Source organism: Podarcis cretensis, assembly GCF_951804945.1.
Source record: "Podarcis cretensis genome assembly, chromosome: 2".
In the NCBI taxonomy this organism is placed as follows: domain Eukaryota; kingdom Metazoa; phylum Chordata; class Lepidosauria; order Squamata; family Lacertidae; genus Podarcis; species Podarcis cretensis.
Window position 1 is genome coordinate 120,556,912 of NC_137171.1, and position 21,123 is coordinate 120,578,034.

Consider the following 21,123-nt stretch of genomic DNA (forward strand, 5'->3'; position numbering starts at 1 on the left):
CAGTAGCACCTTAAAGACCAACTAAGTCAGTTCTAGGTATGAGCTTTCGTGTGCATGCACACTTCTTCAGATACACACCTCTATATGGCATATAGGGTATTTTTCGGGTTTTTTATATATTTATATTTGTTTCATTTTTCATGACACACAGCTATATTTTAGAACTCAGTCAGGACTTGAGCCAACAGTGTGACGCGGCAGCTAAAAAAGCCAATGCAATTCTGGGCTGCATCAATAGGAGTATAGCATCTAGATCAAGGGAAGTAATAGTGCCACTGTATTCTGCCTTACGATTGTAGCATCAGCTGATGCACTAGAGGTTAACTGAGATAATGACGTTGCTTGTCAGCATTGGTCTGAATTAAACCACAAGGTGTCCACCCTTTCTCCTCTTTCAACCACAATGTAATTGCACCATTGAGCAAAATGGAGATGGCCTTCTTCCCTTATATTTGTATGGATAATGGGTGGCATATTATCAGGGTGGCATATTATCAAGGGCCACCCCTATGTGTCAAAGGAATGTTGATGCAAGAGAGCAATTTTTGGAGCAGGACCGTTTTTGCTCTGTCCAGCGGTGAACCCGATGCCAGAGCTGAGGGGAAAACAAGGGCGATACATTTGGACAAGTCTTGGTTATTTGGTGCTTCTTGTTGCCGAAGGAAAAGGCCTTGTTTTCTGCCTTGTTTGCATGGCTTGCCATCTGTTGACTGAAACAGAGAAAAAGCTTGATATCCTACTGTTACTGTAAAGTCTTCCACAACTACATTGTAGGAGAGGAACTGTGAGGTGTTTCTTAAGACTACGGTAAAGCTGACAAGAGGGACGCAGGTGGCGCTGTGGGTTAAAGCCTCAGCGCCTAGGGCTTGCCGATCGAAAGGTCGGCGGTTCGAATCCCTGCGGCGGGGTGCGCTCCCGCTGCTCGGTCCCAGCGCCTGCCAACCTAGCAGTTCGAAAGCACCTCCGGGTGCAAGTAGATAAATAGGGACCGCTTACCAGCGGGAAGGTAAACGGCGTTTCTGTGTGCGGCTCTGGCTCGCCAGAGCAGCGATGTCACGCTGGCCACGTGACCCGGAAGTGTCTCCGGACAGCGCTGGCCCCCGGCCTCTTGAGTGAGATGGGCGCACAACCCCAGAGTCTGTCAAGACTGGCCCGTACGGGCAGGGGTACCTTTACCTTTTTTATTCTGCTCTGGTCAGACCTCACCTGGAGTACTGTGTCCAGTTCTGGGCACCACAGTTCAAGAAGGACACTGGCAAACTGGAACGTGTCCAGGGGAGGGCAACCAAAATGGTCAAAGGCCTGGAAACGATGCCTTATGAGGAACGGCTAAGGGAGCTGGGCATGTTTAGCCTGGAGAAGAGGAGGTTAAGGGGTGATATGATAGCCATGTTCAAATATATAAAAGGATGTCACATAGAGGAGGGAGAAAGGTTGTTTTCTGCTGCTCCAGAGAAGCGGACACGGAGCAATGGATCCAAACTACAAGAAAGAAGATTCCACCTAAACATTAGGAAGAACTTCCTGACAGTAAGAGCTGTTTGACAGTGGAATTTGCTGCCCAGGAGTGTGGTGGAGTCTCCTTCTTTGGAGGTCTTTAAGCAGAGGCTTGACAACCATATGTCAGGAGTGCTCTGATGGTGTTTCCTGCTTGGCAGGGGGTTGGACTCAATGGCCCTTGTGGTCTCTTCCAACTCTAGGATTCTAAAGCATGAAGCTCTTCATCTCAGGGTTGTGGGTTCGAGTCCCACCTTGGGTGAAACAATTCCTGCCTTGCAGGGGGTCGGACTAGATGACCCTCATGGCCCCTTCCAACTCTACCATCCATTTTAATCAGTCATATTGTATTGTATTTTTTCATATTTCATACTATTTTGGGGTTTTTAATATTTTCCTTTTTAATTACATATATTTTATTTTGCATGTTTTTTTTTCCATTTTTACTTTTTATATTCTACTTAATGTTTAGTATTTTGTTCCGTACAGCAGTACCTCAGGTTAAGTCCTTAATTCGTTCCGGAGGTCCGTACTTAACCTGAAACTGTTCTTAACCTGAAGCACCACTTTGGCTAATGGGGCCTCCTGCTGCTGCTGCGCCGCCGGAGCACGATTTCTGTTCTCATCCTGAGGTAAAGTTCTTAACCTGAAGCACTATTTCTGGGTTAGCGGAGTCTGTTACCTGAAGCGTCTGTAACCCGAGGTACCACTGTACTTATTTTTTTAAATATAATTTACTGCATTGTGTTGTATGTGTGCAACTATATAAGAGTATATATATGAAGAAAACTTGAACTAAATGAGCAAATTAAGTTAATTTGGATATGCAGAAGATATTAAAAAATAAATTTAAGGAACCGCCAAAGAAGGGGGAAGGAAGCCTAACTTTGAAATGTTAAAATGATTGTAAAATTAATGAAATATTTATATTTATTATATTTATTATTTATATTTATATTTATTTATATGTGAAATGTATACAGTCATAACTTGGTTTTCGAACAGAATGCATTCTGGAAGTCCATTCGACTTCTGAAATATTCGGAAACCAAGGCACAGAAGCCGCAGAAGCCATGCCAGACATTCAGCTTCCGATGCAAAGTTCACAAACCGGAACACCTACTTCCGGGTTTGCAACGTTCGAGTTCCGAGTTGTTCGTGAACTAAGCTGTTTAAAAACCAAGGTAAAAAAAAAAACTTTTTTTTTAAAAAAAAAAAGAATGGCTCAGTCGGTGAAGCATGAGACTCTTTAAGTGGATCTACACACAGGGGAAAAAAGCTATAAATAAGTCAGAAATTAAATTGTTATAACAAAATAAAAAAATAAAAAAACCCTATGTAATTGCAAAGAAATTTTTTTTTGCTCTCCAACGCCACCTGGTGTTGCATGCTTATAATGCATTCAAAGCACTGTTGTTTTTTACTAATGTTTCTGAGTCCTTAATCTTGCTGGTAAGAGCCTCACACTGGGCAAAACATTGCATTGCAGTGGGGTTGGTCTAAATGACCCTCAGGATCCCTTCTGACCCTACCATTCTATGAACCCCTGGCAGAGGTATATAAAAATCTCTGTATAGAAACCTCCGACGAAGCAGATTCCGTCACTTTCCAAGGCAGCTCCATCCGCCAGCCTTATCTGCCAGCTTCCTACTAGCTTAGTCACAACAGAGCCCATGTTATTTATTAAGAAATTATTCATTTTTAAAAAAATTAAACAAACACCACAATATGTTTCCTCGGATCCTGTTTGCAAACCCAGCCTTATGTCCGGCTCCTGCAGCAACTGGTCTCCCCTGCGCCCAAGGGGCTCAGTCCCAGGGAAACGCAGTGCCATCACTTGCAATGCAGCCTTGAAGATTTCCCCAGGTACGGGGAGATATTTGTATTAATATTATTATTGCTGCCTGCTCTCTGAAGGGGTTAAATGCACTGAGAAGCGGTGGGATGCTAGAGAGGAAAGGGATTTGGGAAAGGGGAGAGGGAGGGGCTCCTCCAGAAAGAGGGAGCAAAGGTATCTTGCCCACCTGCAACCCTGCTTTGCAAAATAAATGATCTTCGGAGAGGAGCTGGAGCTTTGGTGCAGAGAGCAAAGCCTGGGATTTCGCAAGCTTGGAGCCGGTTCTGGCTTCTGCCTGCAGCAACCTGCGTCAGGACCAGAGATCTTTTGGCCTTTGCGGTGGTCTGGTGAGTCTTTCCATCTCTTGGTCGTGCAATTTGGGGGAAGGAGACCCACACAGAGCTGCAGGGGACCCTCAACCCCTCCCTGACCTATTCAGTGTGGGGGATAAGGCGACCAGGGGCCGCTAGCCACAATGGCTACAGGTGAAATTCGGAAAATTAGAATATCATGGAAAAGTTCATTTATTTCAGTAATTCAACTTAAAAGGGATGCGGGTGGCACTGTGGGTTAAACCACAGAGCCTAGGGCTTGCCGATCAGAAGGTCGGCGGTTCAAATTCCCGCAACGGGGTGAGCTCCAGTTGCTCGGTCCCTGCTCCTGCCAACCTAGCAGTTCGAAAGCACATCAAAGTGCAAGTAGATAAATAGGTACCACTCTGGCGGGATGGTAAATGGCGTTTCCGTGCGTTGCTCTGGTTCGCCAGAAGCGGCTTAGTTATGCTGGCCACATGACCTGGAAGCTGTACACCGGCTCCCTCGGCCAATAAAGCGAGATGAACGCCGCAATCCCAGAGTCGGCCATGACTGGACCTAATGGTCAGGGGTCCCTTTACCGTTAATATATGAGATAGACTCATGCCATGCAAAGCGAGATATGTCAAGCCTTCCTTTGTTATAATTGTGATGATCATGGCATACAGCTGATGAAAACCCCAAATTAACAATCTCAGAAAATTAGAATATTAAATGAAATTAGCAAAACAAGGACTGCAAATAGAACAATATTGGACCTCTGAGAAGTAGAAGCATGCACACGTACTCAGTACTTGGTTTGGGCCCCTTTTGCATCAATTACTGCCTCAATGCGGCGTGGCATGGATGCTATCAGCCTGTGGCACTGCTGAGGTGTTATGGAAGACCAGGATGCTTCAATAGCAGCCTTCGGCTATTCTGCATTGCTCGGTCTCATGTCTCTCATCTTTCTCTTGGCAATGCCCCATAGATTCTCTATGGGGTTCAGGTCAGGTGAGTTTGCTGGCCAATCAAGCACAGTAATCCCATGGGCTTTGAACCAGGTTTTGGTACTTTGGGCAGTGTGGGCAGGTGCCAAAGTCCTGTTGGAAAATGAAGTCAGCATCCCCATAAAGCTCGTCTGCGGAAGGAAGCATGAAGTGCTCCAAAATCTCCTGGTAGACGGCTACATTCCTCCCACATGAGCTCCCCCCTTAAAAAAAAAAGTTTGGATATATAAATTCTTAAATTGTTGAAAGAAAACATTTGCTTGAACTCAGAATTCCCTCAGCCCAGCACCCAGCTCAAGGGAACATCAAAACAGACCACAGACTGCTGAAAAATGAAGTCAGCATCCCCATAAAGCTCGTCTGCGGAAGGAAGCATGAAGTGCTCCAAAATCTCCTGGTAGACGGCTACGTTGACCCTGGACTTAATGAAGCACAGTGGACCAACACCAGCTGATGACATGGCTCCCCAAATCTCTTTTCTGATGAGAGCGGCTTTTGCATCTCATTTGGAAACCAAGGACCCAGAGTCTGGAGGAAGAATGGGGAGGCACACAATGCCAGATGCATTGAAGTCCAGTGTGAAGTTTCCACAGTCTGTGTTGATTATAACAAATAAAGGCTTGACATATCTCGCTTTGCATGTCATGAGTCTATCTCATATATTAGTTTCACCTTTTAAGTTGAATTACTGAAATAAATGAACTTTTCTTCCATGATGTTGTAATTTTCTGAGTTTCACCTGTATTCTTTCAGCTTAAGTTGCCCCTCTTCTTTGGTTGGGACCTTGCTCGTTTTCAAGATGAGTTACCTGAAGGTCAAGCTGAATAGTGTGAGTAATTTCGCACCTTTAAGCTTGAAAGGGGGGGATGAGGTAGTGGCCCAAAGGACCACAATAAATGTGATAATGTGTACCCCTGTAAATCCTTGAGTGTGCTTCTAATAGAGAAGTTATGGTAGCCTGTTACTTTATGAAACTGATGATTTTGCAAGTTGCCACCCCCCGTTGGGGCAGAAATGCAACTAATATGTGAATCACAATGATACCGCTCAAAGCTAGAACATAAGTTGCTACATGGTGCAAATGGCTACACGTAACACAGGTTCCCAACATGCACACTAACACAATGAAACAGAACACGGTGGGAATCAGAACTTAAATCAGCAGAAATTGCCAGTGCTTATTGCGCATGTGTATTAAACATGAAATGAGGTGATGATGTATATGATTGGTGAAAATTGAAATACTTTGTTTGAAATTTTATCAGTACCACTGCCTGAACTACTGCGCAGGGTTGCAGTTTTGCGGAACGATCCGACTGTAACCTATGGCTTTGCAATAAGCAACATTGGACTCCTAACTCCCCACGTTTCTGAGTTTTATTGGCGTAAACTCAGGAGATAAACCATTTTCTCGCTTACAACAATCCAATCTGTCATCTTAGTTTCATAGTACAGTCATACCTTGGTTTTCAAACAGAATGCATTCCAGAAGTACATTCGACTTCCGAAACATTCGGAAACCAAGGCGCGGCTTCCGATTGGCTTCCAATTGCACAGGCGTGCTGGAAACAATAGCGGAAGCTGCATCGGACGTTTGGCTTCCAAAAAAAGTTTGGAAACCGGAACACTCACTTCTAGGTTTCAATCGTTCAGTAGCCGAAACGTATGAGTACCAAGGCGTCCGACAAACAAGGTACAACTGTACCTATGACCCCCTGAGCCATGGAACAACAGCTTGGTCTAGAGAGGAGGGGAGTTAGAAACAGATTTTTTAAAAAAAAATGAATCAGATCCAAACTATGGAACTCCCTGCCTATTGTTATCAGACAGGCCCTGTCACTGCACTCTGTTTACGGGGCCTGCTATGAACATTTTCACTTAGCCAAGTCTGCTCAGATATGTAGAATGTTGGCACGTGTTTAAATCCTTTTTTAGTTTATCACTGATTTCATTTTTTAAAAAAAACACTTGTTTTTTACTGATAATTTTAATTTATTGTTGTTGTTGTTGTAATCAACCAATCAAGCAGTATATAACTTTTGGGATTTATTTTAAAAAAATAATAAACAACCCACTTCTTTGGCTATGAAGTTTTTAGCGTGTGATGTTGTATTGTGGTTTTTACTGTGTGTGTGTTTTTGTTGGGAGCCACCCAAAGTGGCGCATAAATAATAATAATCCATGCATTGCAATAATAACCGTAACAACATGACACCCATCCGACAGGGGTGCAATAGCCACTGTGGGCAGCTCCCAACAAATTAAAAACATTAAGAAGTTTACATCATCCCTGCATTGCAGGGGGTTGATCTCTAGAGATGACCCTTGCGTTCCATCCAAATCTCTGACCCTATGCACACACACACCCCTTTTTTGTTTCTTGGATTTTCAAGACTTGAGAGAGGGTGAGGGAGGAAGGGTTATTTATTTATACAGTATGGTTATATATACAGTATGGTATTTAACATATACATAATTCATCATGTGAAAGGCTGAGCTGGATGAATCCCAAGCCGGAATTAAGATCGCCGGAAGAAATATCAACAACCTCAGATATGCAGATGACACAACCTTGATGGCAGAAAGTGAGGAGGAATTAAAGAACATTTTAATGAGGGTGAAAGAGGAGAGTGCAAAATATGGTCTGAAGCTCAACATCAAAAAAACGAAGATCATGGCCACTGGGCCCATCACCTGGCAAATAGAAGGGGAAGAAATGGAGGCAGTGAGAGATTTTACTTTCTTGGGCTCCATGATCACTGCAGATGGTGACAGCAGTCACGAAATTAAAAGACGCCTGCTCCTTGGGAGAAAGGCGATGGCAAACCTAGACAGCATCTTAAAAAGCAGACACATCACCTTGCCAACTGTTATGTACTGAAGTTCTCACCCTGGGCCAGCAGGGGGATACTGTATATAGTTTTCACTCAGGTCTGTAGATAGTTTTCACTCAGGTCCACGTCAGTTATTTTAGGTGGGAAACCCTGGATTGTTGTTGCTACAATGTTGACAGCCGGCTGCCTAAAAAGCAGGCCGGCTGAGCTCCACAGCAGCGGATCCGGGGGATTTGGTTTCAACGCCACCTAGGGTCGCATCACAGCCTCAGCAAGAATTGTGTGCCCCCCCAGACTTGGCTACCAGTCCCCAGCGGTCTGGCAGAGTTTCCAAGCGCCCAACTTATTTAAAGGACTATGTTGTTGGACATGTATCACTGTTGGTCTAAGTATGGGAAATGTAACCGATATGCTTTTGTGCCTAATTGAACCATTACGCGTAGTGCTGTATATAAGGAAACCATTACGATTGTAACTAACGCCTTATCTCGGTGGGGACGGGTGTTATGTACTGAAGTTCTCACCCTGGGCCAGCAGGGGGATACTGTAGATAGTTTTCACTCAGGTCCACGTCAGTTATTTTAGGCGGAAAACCCTGGATTGTTGTTGCTACAATGTTGACAGCCGGCTGCCTATATAAAAACAGGCCGGCTGAGCTGTTTGCTGTTCAGTTCTGTCCAGCTTACAAATAAAGAGCTGCTCTGGAGAAATCGCTGTCGTCTGCTATGTTCGCCCACAACCTAACACCAACAAAGGTCCGTATAGTGAAAGCTATGGTGTTCCCATAGGGACGCAGGTGGCGCTGTGGGTTAAAGCCTCAGCGCCTAGGGCTTGCCGATCGAAAGGTCGGCGGTTCGAATCCCTGCGGCGGGGTGCGCTCCCGCTGCTCGGTCCCAGCGCCTGCCAACCTAGCAGTTCGAAAGCACCTCCGGGTGCAAGTAGATAAATAGGGACCACTTACCAGCGGGAAGGTAAACGGCGTTCCCGTGTGCGGCTCTGGCTCGCCAGAGCAGCGATGTCACGCTGGCCACGTGACCCGGAAGTGTCTCCGGACAGCGCTGGCCCCTGGCCTCTTAAGTGAGATGGGCGCACAACCCCAGAGTCTGTCAAGACTGGCTCGTACGGGCAGGGGTACCTTTACCTTTACCTTTATCACCCCTTAACCTCCTCTTCTGCAGGCTAAACATGCCCAGCTCCCTTAGCCGTTCCTCGTAAGGCATCGTTTCCAGGCCTTTGACCATTTTGGTTGCCCTCCTCTGGACACGTTCCAGTTTCTCAGTGTCCTTCTTGAACTGTGGTGCCCAGGTGAGGAGAAAAATATAATAATAATAATAATATAATAATAATTTATTATTTATACCCCGCCCATCTGGCTGGGTCTCCCCAGCCACCCTGGGCGGCTTCCAACAAAGTATTAAAATACAGTGGTCTGTTAAACTTTAAAAGCTTCCCTAAACAGGGCTGCCTTCAGATGTCTTCTAAAAGTCTGGTAGTTCTTCTTCTGTTTGACATCTGGCGGGACGGCGTTCCACAAGGCAGGTGCCACCACTGAGAAGGCCCTTGCCTGGTTCCCTGTAACTTGGCTTTACCTTTACCTTTATGGTTTTCCCAGTAGTGATGTATGGAAGTGAGAGCTGGACCATCAAGAAGGCTGATCGCCGAAGAATTGCTCCTTTTGAATTCTGGTGCTGGAGGAGACTCTTGAGAGTCCCATGGACTGCAAGAAGATCAAACGTATCCATTCTGAAGGAAACCAGCCCTGAGTGCTCACTGGAAGGACAGATTGTGAAGCTGAGGCTCCAATACTTTGGCCACCTCATGAGAAGAGAAGACTCCCTGGAAAAGACCCTGATGTTGGGAAAGATGGAGGGCACAAGGAGAAGGGGGCGACAGAGGACGAGATGGTTGGACAGTGTTCTCGAAGCCACAAACATGAGTTTGACCAAACTGCGGGAGGCAGTGACAGACAGGAGTCTTTGGCATGCTCTGGTCCAGGGGGTCATGAAGGGTCGGACACGACTAAACGACAATACTGTTGCTGCTTGGACAACAAAGGGTTAAATGCTCCGACGCTTGGAGGCCGCTTCCTAGAGAGGAAGGAAGTTGGCGGGAGGAGGCTCTTGGTCCTCCGAGAGCGGAGGCCCCGCCCCCTCCAGCCTGGCCGCTCGCTCCTTGGAGACTGGTGCGCCCGGAAGATGCCAAGGAGTTGTTTGCTGCTGCTCGTTGCTTCGAGCCGGGATAAAGTTTTCCCAGCGCAGTGGAAAGAGTTTCCCTTGGTGTTTCCAGCTTCAGGAGGGGGGTCTGGTGAGCCCCCTCCCCATTTCCCCCCATGCAGAGGCGCAGTGGAGGCTAGAAAGTGGGGAGGGGCGGGTGGGAAGACCCCTCCGAAGGTTGACTTGGGGAGAAAGGGCTTAAAAGCTGCCTTGCACTGAGACAGAACAATGGGGCCACCTAATATTGTCGACACTGGCTGGCAGCAGCACTCCAGGGTTTGAGGCGGGGGAAGTGGCATAGACAGATTGTGAAGCTGAGGCTCCAGTACTTTGGCCACCTCATGAGAAGAGAAGACTCCCTGGAGAAGACCCTGATGTTGGGAAAGATGGAGGGCACAAGGAGAAGGGGGCGACAGAGGACGAGATGGTTGGATAGTGTTTTCGAGGTTACCAGCATGAGTCTGACCAAGCTGCGGGGGGCAGTGGAGGACAGGAGTGCCTGGCGTTCTCTGGTCCATGGGGTCACGAAGAGTCGGACACGACTAAACGACTAAACAACAACAACAACAACAACAAGTGGCATAGAATCATAGAATTGCAGAGTTGGGAGGAAGGAATTGCGTTCTCCCCATATTTAGTTCCCTGCTTGATTTATCCAGCTGCCCCATAGCAGAAGTACTGTTGGAAGGCAGTGCGGTGTAGTGGTGAGAGCAGAGCTTTCCAAATTGTGCCACTTGGCTGCAGTGTGTAGGTGTGTCTTGCGAACGCTTCTCACGTTCCTCCTGGGGCTGGAAAGGGTTTCGTTTAACCTCTGGTTTGCTAGTAAAACTGAATCAATGTGTCAGGAAATGATTTTGTTGTTGTTGTTTAGTCGTTTAGTCGTGTCCGACTCTTCGTGACCCCATGGACCAGAGAAAGCCAGGCACTCCTGTCCTCCACTGCCCCCCCCCGCAGCTTGGTCAGACTCATGCTGGTAACCTCGAAAACACTATCCAACCATCTCGTCCTCTGTCGCCCCCTTCTCCTTGTGCCCTCCATCTTTCCCAATATCAGGGTCTTCTCCAGGGAGTCTTCTCTTCTCATGAGGTGGCCAAAGTACTGGAGCCTCAGCTTCACAATCTGTCCTTCCAGTGAGCACTCAGGGCTGATTTCCTTCAGAATGGAGAGGTTTGATCTTCTTGCAGTCCATGGGACTCTCAAGAGTCTCCTCCAGCACCAGAATTCAAAAGCATCAATTCTTCGGCGATCAGCCTTCTTTATGGTCCAGCTCTCACTTCCATACATCACTACTGGGAAAACCATAGCTTTAACTATACGGACCTTTGTTGGCAAGGTGATGTCTCTACTTCTCAAGATGCTGTCTAGGCCTGTCATTGCCCTTCTCCCAAGAAGCAGGCGTCTTTTAATTTCGTGGCTGCTGTCACCATCTGCAGTGATCATGGAGCCCAAGAAAGTAAAATCTCTCACTGCCTCCATTTCTTCCCCTTCTATTTGCCAGGAGGTGATGGGAAATGATACATGTGTTAAAAAGTGTGTGTCTGAAATGAAATTTTGGAATGCTCTGGGTTAGTGTGTCAGACCAGGATAAGGGTTCAAACCCCCCACTGGGTCACCCCCATCACTGGGTGACCTTTGGCAGCCTCACAGGGTCGTTGTAGGGATTAACTGAGGAGGGGGGTGAACCATGTGCCCCTTGGAGAAAAAGTCGGGATATAAATGCAGTAAATGAGATCTGCTGCTGAGCTGCAAAAGAACGATGGAGGGGCCAGCCAGATGGAGATGTCAGTTCCCAACCATGGCATCCAGGATCTCCATGTGGCTGAAACGTGCCTAGGGGGTTTCTAGCACTGAGGTGGGCGTAGGAAGACATCCCCACAAGGGGAGCTCTTGGCTAAGAGCACAACCAGGGATGTGGGGAAGAAAAGGCAGGGGAGTGCCTGTGAGGAGGGGGCTGGGGAAAAGATCTATCCAATAATATTCCTTGAAGACTGGTAAGGCAGAAAGCAGGGCTGCCAGACAGTAAGTGGATCCACAACCAATTACAGGCAGAGCCAAATAATTCTAGTCACGTCCCCATATGATACCATCTTAAACAGCCACAGCTTCCCCGAGAGGATTCTGGGAGCTGACGTTTGTTAAGGGCTCTGGGAGCTGTTGGGAGATCCCCTATTTCCTCACAGAGCTGAAATTCCCAGAATTCACCGGGAAGGGGTGTTGATTCCTGCATTTGCAGGGGGCTGGGCTAGATGACCCTCAGGGTCTCTTCAGCTCTACACTTGTTTGAATTTTAAGCCCCTCTGGGAACTGTAGCTTTGTAACTCTTAACATAGGAAGAGTTTTCCCCTCACAGACCATCTCATTCACTTTGCAGGGTTTGGCTTCCTCCCCACCAACACCACATGCATGGCCAATCTTTGCTGTGAGACAGACTTTAGCAGAAGCGACCCTTCAGCCATGTTGGAGCAGGAGCCGAAGTTGCGGGAGCAGGGAGCAACGGGCCCTGAAGCAGGAAGGAGCTCCGACGCCCTCGGATGTGGGCACAGCGGGGAATTCTGGGACGTTAATGTGCGGAAGGTCATAATCAAGGAGGAGACCCTCTGCTCAGATGTGCCGTGCCAGCACTTCAGGGGGTTCTGCTACCAGGAGGCTGAGGGACCCCGGGAAGCCTGCAGCCGACTCCACCATCTTTGCCACGAGTGGCTGAAGCCAGAGCGACACACCAAGGCTCAGATGCTGGACTTGGTGGTCCTGGAACAGTTCCTGGCTGTCCTCCCCCCGGAGATGGGGAACTGGGTGAGGAGATGCAGAGCGGAGACCAGTTCCCAGGCGGTGGCCCTGGCCGAAGGTTTCCTCCTCAGCCACCAAGAGGATGTGAAGCAGGAACGACAGCAGGTGAGAAGTGTTCATACCTCAGGGTCCCAATTCAGGTTTGACAGGCTCCAGACCACCAGCCTTGGAATCTGGAACCCGGCCTTGGTCCAATTCTGCAGCTCTTGTTCCTCTGGGATAAACCATAATCTCCAGATTCTCAGGTGTCATTTTTCTTTTTTTAAAAAAAGTAAAATTCCTAGTGTTTTAAGAAACTGAGGCAAAAACATAAACACAATTCTTCCATTTTTTGGTGAGAAATGCTTCAGCCGTAACGGTGTTTTCTTTGACTGCCCCACACTGGAAAAAATCTGCCCCAGAAAAATTTTCATGGACACACGTGTGTGTGTGTGTCTGTCTGTGTGTGTGTGTGTGTGTGTGTGTGAGAGAGAGAGAGAGAGAGAGAGAGAGAGAGAGAGAGAACAGAAAGAATAGAGCAGGGGAGATGGATTTGGGGTGGGAGGGATGAATGTGTGAATCGTGAGAGGTTTGTGTGTGAGAGACCATGAGTATGGTGTGGTCACCTTGTAAAAAGGTAAAAGGTAAAGGACCCCTGGACAGTTAAATCCAGTCAAAGGTAAGTGGTCTAAACCACTGAGCCTCTTGGGCTTGCCAATCAGAAGCTCGGCAGTTCAAATCCCTGCGACGGGGTGAGCTCCCGTTGTTCTATCCCAGGTCCTGCCAACCTAGTAGTTCAAAAGCATGCCAGTACAAGTAGATAAATAGGTGCCACTGCGTCAAGAAGGATAGTGGTGTTTCTGTGCACTCTGTCTTCTGTCATGGTGTTTCATTGTGCCAGAAGTGTTTTAGTGGGGCAACCTTTGAAGGTGACCCGGAAACTACAACTAATCCAGAATGCGGCAGCTAGACTGGTGACTGGGAGTGGCTGCCGAGACCACATAACACCGGTCTTGAAAGACTTACACTGGCTCCCAGTACGTTTCCGAGCACAATTCAAAGTGTTGGTGCTGACCTTTAAAGCCCTAAACGGCCTCGGTCCTGTATACCTGAAGGAGCATCTCCATCTCCATCGTTCAGCCCAGACACTGAGATCTAGTGCCGAGGGCCTTCTGGCGGTTCCCCCACTGTGAGAAGCTAAGTTACAGGGAACCAGGCAGAGGGCCTTCTCAGTAGCGGCTCCTGCCCTGTGGAATGCCCTCCCACCAGATGTCAAAAAGAAAAGCAACTACCAGACTTTTAGAAGACATCTGAAGGCAGCCCTGTTTAGGGAAGCTTTTAATGTTTAATAGGTTATTGTATTTTAATATTCTGTTGAAAGCCGCCCAAAGTGGCTGGGGAAATCCAGACAGGTGGACAGGGTATGAATAAGAAGTTGTTGCTGGGGCTTCCGGGTCGGCGACATCGCCGAATGGCGGACTCCCTCCGAGCTCCGGAGGGAGTCGGCTGGGTAGGGGTCGGGTCCTGCCGTGGCGGCGACGCGGGGACCCTCAAAAACCATGGGCGGAGATGCCCATGGACTTGGTGACTCGGCGGGCACCGTTTGCGCCCCCCTGACCCGCGAAGGAGCCTTTTTAAAGGCTGCGGAGCGGGTGACGGGGGGGTGTGGTGCTGTGAGTCCAATGCTTCCCCTGCCCAGCGAAGCCGCATGCCATTCGGTGGAGAGCAATGACTTCTTCTTTGAAAATTTCGGATTTGGACTAAAAGGAACAACCCGTGAGTAAATTGATTGGACTTAAAAGGGAAATTTGATCTTTGAATTTGGAGCAAGCGGGGGGAGTGCAAAAAGGAAGTCCGCCCCCCCCCCGTTGTAGATGGCTCAACGCAAGGATTGACAACTAAGATCGAGAGATGAACTTGTTTACCTGAGAAAAATTTTTAACTTCACGAAGGGAAATTACAATAATTGTGCTGGAGGAGAAGACTGATTTGTGGGAACTAAAATGCAACCCCCCCCCCGGGAACCGGGAACGATCCGCTATGAGAGACTGGTGAAGAGACACAGAAACTTTGACAGCTGTCAAAGTAGCTGTCAAAGCAGGAAAATAAAAGAGAACTTTGTTACGATGGCTTTGCTGGTTAGATTTGTTACAATTTGGACATAAATTATTGGAAATAAAGGCAACAAGTTATTTGACTTTTGGGTCTGATTTTGAAAGAAATTAAGTTACCATAGTCTCTCTAGAGGGAGCCTGGGACATTGCAACAGTAGCAGCAAGTGGAAAAATACTATGAATTTGAGCAGGATCTGTTATCTCTTGGGAAAGCTGCAAAAACGAAGCATTATTTTGTCTACAGAGGTTTCTATACTAAAGGAGACAATGGATTTATCTATTGAAGAAAGGAAGGGACTTGACGCAGGTTATGTTCCTGAATAACAAAAGCCTCTGTGGAGAACAAGAAGTTTCTGAATTAGAAGGTTTCTGCAGCAGAACAGGAAAAAGCAACCTGAGGAATAAGAGCTGGACCAAATTTGAAGCCGGAGTATTTGGAACATCCAGACTTTAAAAGGACCAAGAAATAGAATTTAAGTTAGACTCTTAAACATAGAGGTCTGGATGGAAGAACAATGACTTTTTCTGAGAGCTTTTTCGAGATTGGACTTTCTGAAATTAAAAGCTATCAAAAGACGGCAAAGTGGAGTTGAGATATAGACGTGGATACACCAGGCTGGCAGTAGACAATGGATGAACTTTGGGGATTGGAACCGGGGAATGGTGGGGGGAGATTTGGAATCCAAAGGCTGTAAAATTATATATTATTTCTTTCTTTTCTTTTTTCATGTTTGTTGTTTGAAAATAGGGGAATTCGTGGAAGGGAAATGGGGTCGATCTTAGGGAATTATATAAAATATAAGGAGAAATGGTTCATTAAGATAAATAAGATAAATTAATTTGGAATAAATGGGTTATTTAAAATTACAAATAAGGTTTTAAAATTTGGGGTAAGAATCTGTGGAATCAATTTAAGGGAAATGGAATACAAGAGGGGGAGGGGGGGAAGTCCGGGAAAGATGCCACTGAAACCAAGTGTAAATCATATCTGTTTTTTCTTTCTTTCTTGCTATCTTTCCTTTTTATTCTGGAAATTTTTTAATAAATATTATTTTTTAAAAAAAATGAATAATAAGTTGTTGATGTTGTTGTTGTTAGTCATGCTGGCTGCATGACCCAGAAAGCTGCCTGTGGACAATCGCCGTGACACTGGAAAAACCAACCACCGCTTTTAAACAGAATGGCCCTCAGAAGCCTTTTCTAATCCACACTCACGCATCCGTATTGTAAGCCTACCCGGTCTTTGTATTTCAGGACCTGTTTGCAGAAGAAGCCACTGACTTCTCCAAGGTACAGAACGTGGCCCCGGTGGACTCTCGGCAGAGGCTTCTGTCCAAGTTGATTAAGCAGGAGGAGGACGAAGACGCCACTTTGCGGAGTAAGGGCTAACAGGATAAAATATCAGCTTGGTGTCCCTCTCGCCACGATGGCTCCATGCTCTCGCTCCACAATCTGAGGCAGTACATTCCACTGAATAACAATTGTTGGGATCGCAAGCGGAGAGGGTGCTGTTGTGCTTAGTTTCTGCTTGCGGGGGCGCTTCCTGTAGGTATCTGGTTAGCCACCTTGAGAACAGGATTTTGGGCCAGGCCAGACCAACACATTTCACTAGGCACATGTTAGTAATTTGTTGTTGTTGTTTTTTAAATAGTTTTTATTTGATTTTACAAGTTAAGCAAATAATAACAATACAACCATACACATTCACATTTACAGGTTCCTCCAAATCTCCAGACTTTCCACCTCCCCTTCATTGGTCCTTTTCTACTGCATCTTTACCAATAATCTATATTTTATATAATTCCATTGTCTCCCTAGTACTTGCTACATTACAAGTGTTATTAAAATCCTGCTAATATTTTCATCTGCTTACAGTGGTCTCCAAGATAACTTAATCAATGTTCCCCATTCTTTTTTAAAGTTTGGTCTTCTTGCTTTCCAGTCAGTTTTGCCATTTTGGCACAGTCCAGCAGTTTAATTTGCCATTCTTCTCTGCTAGGGACTTTATCTTCTTTCCATCTCTGGGCTAATAGCATCCGTGCGGCTGTCGTCGCATGCATAAAAAAGTCTTTTCTGCTCCCTTAGAATATCAGCACCTATAATTCCTAATTAAAAAAACTTCTGGGTTAAAAAAATAATAATTTGAATATTTATTTCATCTCATTATATATCATTTCCCAGAATGCTTTTATTACATTTACAACAGATATTTGATAGTAATTCCTTGACCATCCTTATATCTTTGTACCCCTCATAGGAGATGTGCCAAGTATGCCAGTTATATGTTCTACCTCATCTCTCCCTTCTGGTCCAATGGAAATGGTTTCTGGGCAACCGGATCAGGTAAGAGGCGGGATCTCTGGAGTGACAGCCCTGGGATTCTCTGGCTTCCTCTGCCTGCTGCCCGTCTCCCTCTTCCTGAAAGAATCTCTTTCCCTTTCCATCAGTCAGAGTTGCCCACTGCAAATGCCACTCCCTAAAGGCCCAATTCCTCCATTATTCCCCTGGAGGAATCAGCTGTTGGACCACGCTTAGCAGGGGCAGAACTGTCAAGGAACACATACAAAGAGTTAATAATTTGCTTATTTTTTTTTTATATTAAATTTATATAGCGCCCTGCACACAAAGTTCCCTGGGCGGCTCACAAGAGAAAACTTTCTTGTCTATTTAGAGCTGCCTTGTATCTTTGTACTTTTGTCCTTCCAGGCTACGACACCTTATCATTTAAAACTTTTGATTATTTTCCCCCTGTTCTTACGTTTGCCCTTTTGTTGTTGTTGTTAATAAAATAAATGTTATTACTAATCACTTGAAAAAAAGAAATTTGGAAAAACCTCACACCAAACCCTGGTTCATGCTAACCATACTTTAGAAACCAAGCTATGATTCAATACAGGCTAACCGTGGTCTAGAGCAGTGGTTCCCAACCTTTTTTTTTTTTGCCATGCCCCACCTAAGCAACTCTAAAATCCTGATCTGCCCCCCTGTGACATATAATTCTTATTACAGTGGTACCTCGGGTTAAGAATTTAATTCGTTCCAGAGGTCCGTTCTTAATCTGAAACTGTTCTTAACCTGAAGCACCACTTTAGCTAATGGGGCCTCCCGCTGCCGCCACGCCGCTGCTGCACAATTTCTGTTCTCATCCTGAAGCAAAATTCTTAACCCGCGGTACTATTTCTGGGTTAGCGGAGTCTGTAACCTGAAGCGTCTGTAACCTAAAGCGTCTGTAACCCGAGGTACCACTGTATTCAAAAGGTGAACTCCTGTTCATGTAGAGGAAGGCTAAAAGCCCATTAACTGTTAATAACTCATTCTCAAATTGCTCCCCTTAAAAATCAAATCGCCCCCCTGTGGGAGGTGTGCCCCACATTAGGAACCAGAGGTCTAGAGGGTTGCTGTTGCATTAACTGTTAAGAGAATAAGAACTGTTGCACTCTCTCTCTCTCTCTCTTTCTCTTGTTTTCCTTCCTTCCTTCCTTCCTTCCTTCCCAGGTTTCCTTTGAGGAAGTGCCTGTACATTTCACCGAAAAGGAGTGTGCCCTGCTGCATGCAGGCAAAATCATCGTGCACCACAAAGAATCCATGGCCGAGAATTCTGGGGTTGTGGCCTCTCAGCCTAAGTGCCCAAAAATCTCCAGTGGGAAGAGGACTTTAACCGACCACCACCAAGGAAATCACGCGGGGAAGAAACCGTACACCTGCCTGGAGTGCGGGAAAAGCTTCACGCGCAAGAGGAGCCTCACTATCCACCAGAGAAATCACACAGGGGAAAAGCTGTACAACTGCTTGGAGTGCGGAAAGGGCTTCACGCAGAAGGGGCACTTTATTACGCACCAGAGATCCCACACGGGGGAGAAGCCCTTCCAGTGCTTGGAGTGCGGGAAAAGCTTCGCGCAGAAGGGGCACTTCACAGCCCATCGAAGATCCCACACAGGGGAAAAGCCGTACACGTGCCCCGAGTGCGGGAAGAGCTTCACGCAGACGACGCACCTCTCCACACACCTGAGATCTCACACGGGGGTAAAACCGTACACTTGCTTGGAGTGCGGGAAAAGCTTCAGTGTCAAGGCGACGCTTCGATCCCACCAGAGATCTCACACAGGGGAGAAACCCTACAAATGCCCGGCGTGCGGGAAAAGCTTCAGCATGCTTGCGAACCTTAGGAGACATGAGAGAATCCACGCCGGGGTGAAGCCGTACAAATGCTTTGAGTGCGGGAGGAGCTTCTGTAAGAAGGCCAGCCTAACTGACCATCAAGTAAATCACACAAAGGAAAAACAAGCGGTGTACAAATTCTTTTAAATAAAACGAAACCTCCACGCCCAGAGGCGAGAGCTTTGCCCAGAAGAAAACCCTTGCCGTACATCAGATGAGTCGCACAAGGGGGAAAGCCACATAAATGCCGGCTATTTGGGAAAATAATTACAGGAAGTGCATCGCTCCTCATTGATGAATCAACACAATGTAGAAAGCGCACAAATGCACAGAGTGCGGAAAAAGCTTTCCTTAGAAGACGAGCCTCACTGCACATCAGAGAATCCACCTTAGAAAGTCAAGAGGGTAGAATGACCTTCTGGTCTAATAAGTCCCTTGAATCAGTTTCCAAACAGCTGATGGGCTGAATGAACTGACAACATGGGGGATACTATTGGCGGGAGTTAGGAACGTATGAAGAGATTGCTGGATTGAGTCAATGGCCCCTCTAATCTAGCATCCCATTCTCATGGTCGCCAACTAGATGCCTTGGGGAAACCAGCAAACAGGATTCGAACGCGAGAGCACTCTCCCCTCCTGTGGTCTGTAGCAATTTGCATTCAGAGGCATTCCAGGCTCAGTTCAAAGTGTGGCCGTTGACCTTTTGAAAGGCCGAACAGCCTGGGAAACAGAGTATTGCCTCCGTGCCCACAAATGTTGTGACACTTTGGGCACAAGCGTGAAACATACAAGTCGATTCCTGTCACGGCGGGTGTTGGGACCGGGTCCTCAATAGCTCTCTAGGTTTCAGTGAAGTTAAACAGAAACAAAACAGTCCAGGCCTAGTGAGCCACAGCTGCTCTTCCTGGTAGATCTTGACCCAAGGAAGCCATTGCGAGGACTGAAGGTTTCTTCCAAGCAATCGGAGACTGCGCCAGCAGGCAGCCTGCCTTTGCTCTTCCCATTTCATGCCTCTTCTGGTTCCGGGAGTCAGGGGAGCCTGTCGCAGCAGGAGGGGGAAACTCCCTGGCTTCCTCACCAGCCTGACTCGTCTCTCCCTCCTCTCCAGCCTCTGCTTCTGCCTCTGATTTTGGGCTTCTCTCTGCCACAGACTCTCCCCGCTCACTAAGCCCTGTTACCTCTTCAGTTTCCAACACCTCCTCCTCCCAGTCTTCTCCCTGTGATCATTTACTGTTGTCCCACCACCAATTCTCGGGCTCTGAGCCTTCTTCGCCTGGGGGTTCCTCTGTGGTTCCTCTCCCCGTTCCTCTGCGTCTAACCAGACCATGACATTCCTCGACCAAGAGAACTTGTAGCTCATTATTGAATTACTAAATACTAACTCGTTTTTGCCTTATTTCCCCTTTGGTATGTGAATAATAATTAGCGAATCCTGAAATGAACATTCCTCTCTCTCCCCCTGATCTCTTTTTAAAATAATCTTTTTTATTGATCTTCAAAGATATAAACATACAGCATAAAACAGTACAAAATCCAAATATGGAGATTGCTCTGAATCTCCTGACTTCCCCTTCCCTTTCATGGGTCCTTTTAATTCTATTTTCAGCTGTATATCAGTACTTCTCCAATTTTTCACCTTCCTAAGTTATCTATACGTTCTGTTACATTACGAGTGTATTTAAAATCTTGCTAACGTTTTGACCAGTTTACAATGCTTTTGCATATACATTATAAACATTTCCCATTCTTTTTGAAATTTATTGTCTTTTTGATTCCTGAGCGTCCCAGTTAATTTTGCCATTTTGGCCTAGTCCATCAACTTGATTTGCCATTCTTCTCTGGTCAGGGCTGTCTCTTCCGTCTCTCCCTCTGATCTTTTCTTTCTGCTTTCTGTTCCATAACTTTATATGCAAGGTGGTGGTTTTTAAAGTTTTTATGATGGTGTTTCAATGGTGGGTCTTTGGGGTGGTGGTGGTTGTTGTTGTTTGGTAAGTTGTATCGCTGTATGTTTGTATAGTTCTTTTGAATATGCTTGTAAGCAACCCTGGAATTGGGAGCTGGGGGATAAATGTCCTGAATAAACAGAACTTCCATCCTTTGTTGATTCTCCAAACTGACACTCCCCGCCCCTGTTGTAAACAAAAAATTGCCCTTTTCCCTTATGGGGTATCCAAGAGCCCATATAGAGTCCTTACATAGGTTCCCTATTGGTAGGAGAGAATAACAGAGGCCAACCAGAGAATATTGAGAAGCAAAGCAGCTAGTAAGCTTGATCTTTTTTGATCTGTTGCAACAGGGTGCTCCCCTCACACGCAGGAGAGAGGAGGGACCCAGAAAAATGGCATGCAAGGCCTTATAAAGACTTTTGAAATTGCCACCCTGTAGATCAAGACCACCCCCA

General features: G+C 46.5%; 1 protein-coding gene across 1 annotated transcript; it reads left to right on the plus strand.

Annotated features, from left to right (window-relative positions):
* The first annotated feature begins 11,669 nt into the window (after positions 1 to 11,669).
* Positions 11,670 to 20,820, plus strand: LOC307208671 (putative zinc finger protein 75C). The gene is made up of 4 exons (XM_079963523.1): positions 11,670 to 12,576; positions 15,819 to 15,942; positions 16,822 to 16,907; positions 18,060 to 20,820. Exons 1-4 carry the CDS (start codon positions 12,088 to 12,090, stop codon positions 18,867 to 18,869), a joined length of 1,509 nt encoding a protein of 502 aa, XP_079819649.1. The 5' UTR covers positions 11,670 to 12,087; the 3' UTR covers positions 18,870 to 20,820.
* The last annotated feature ends 303 nt before the right edge of the window (positions 20,821 to 21,123 follow it).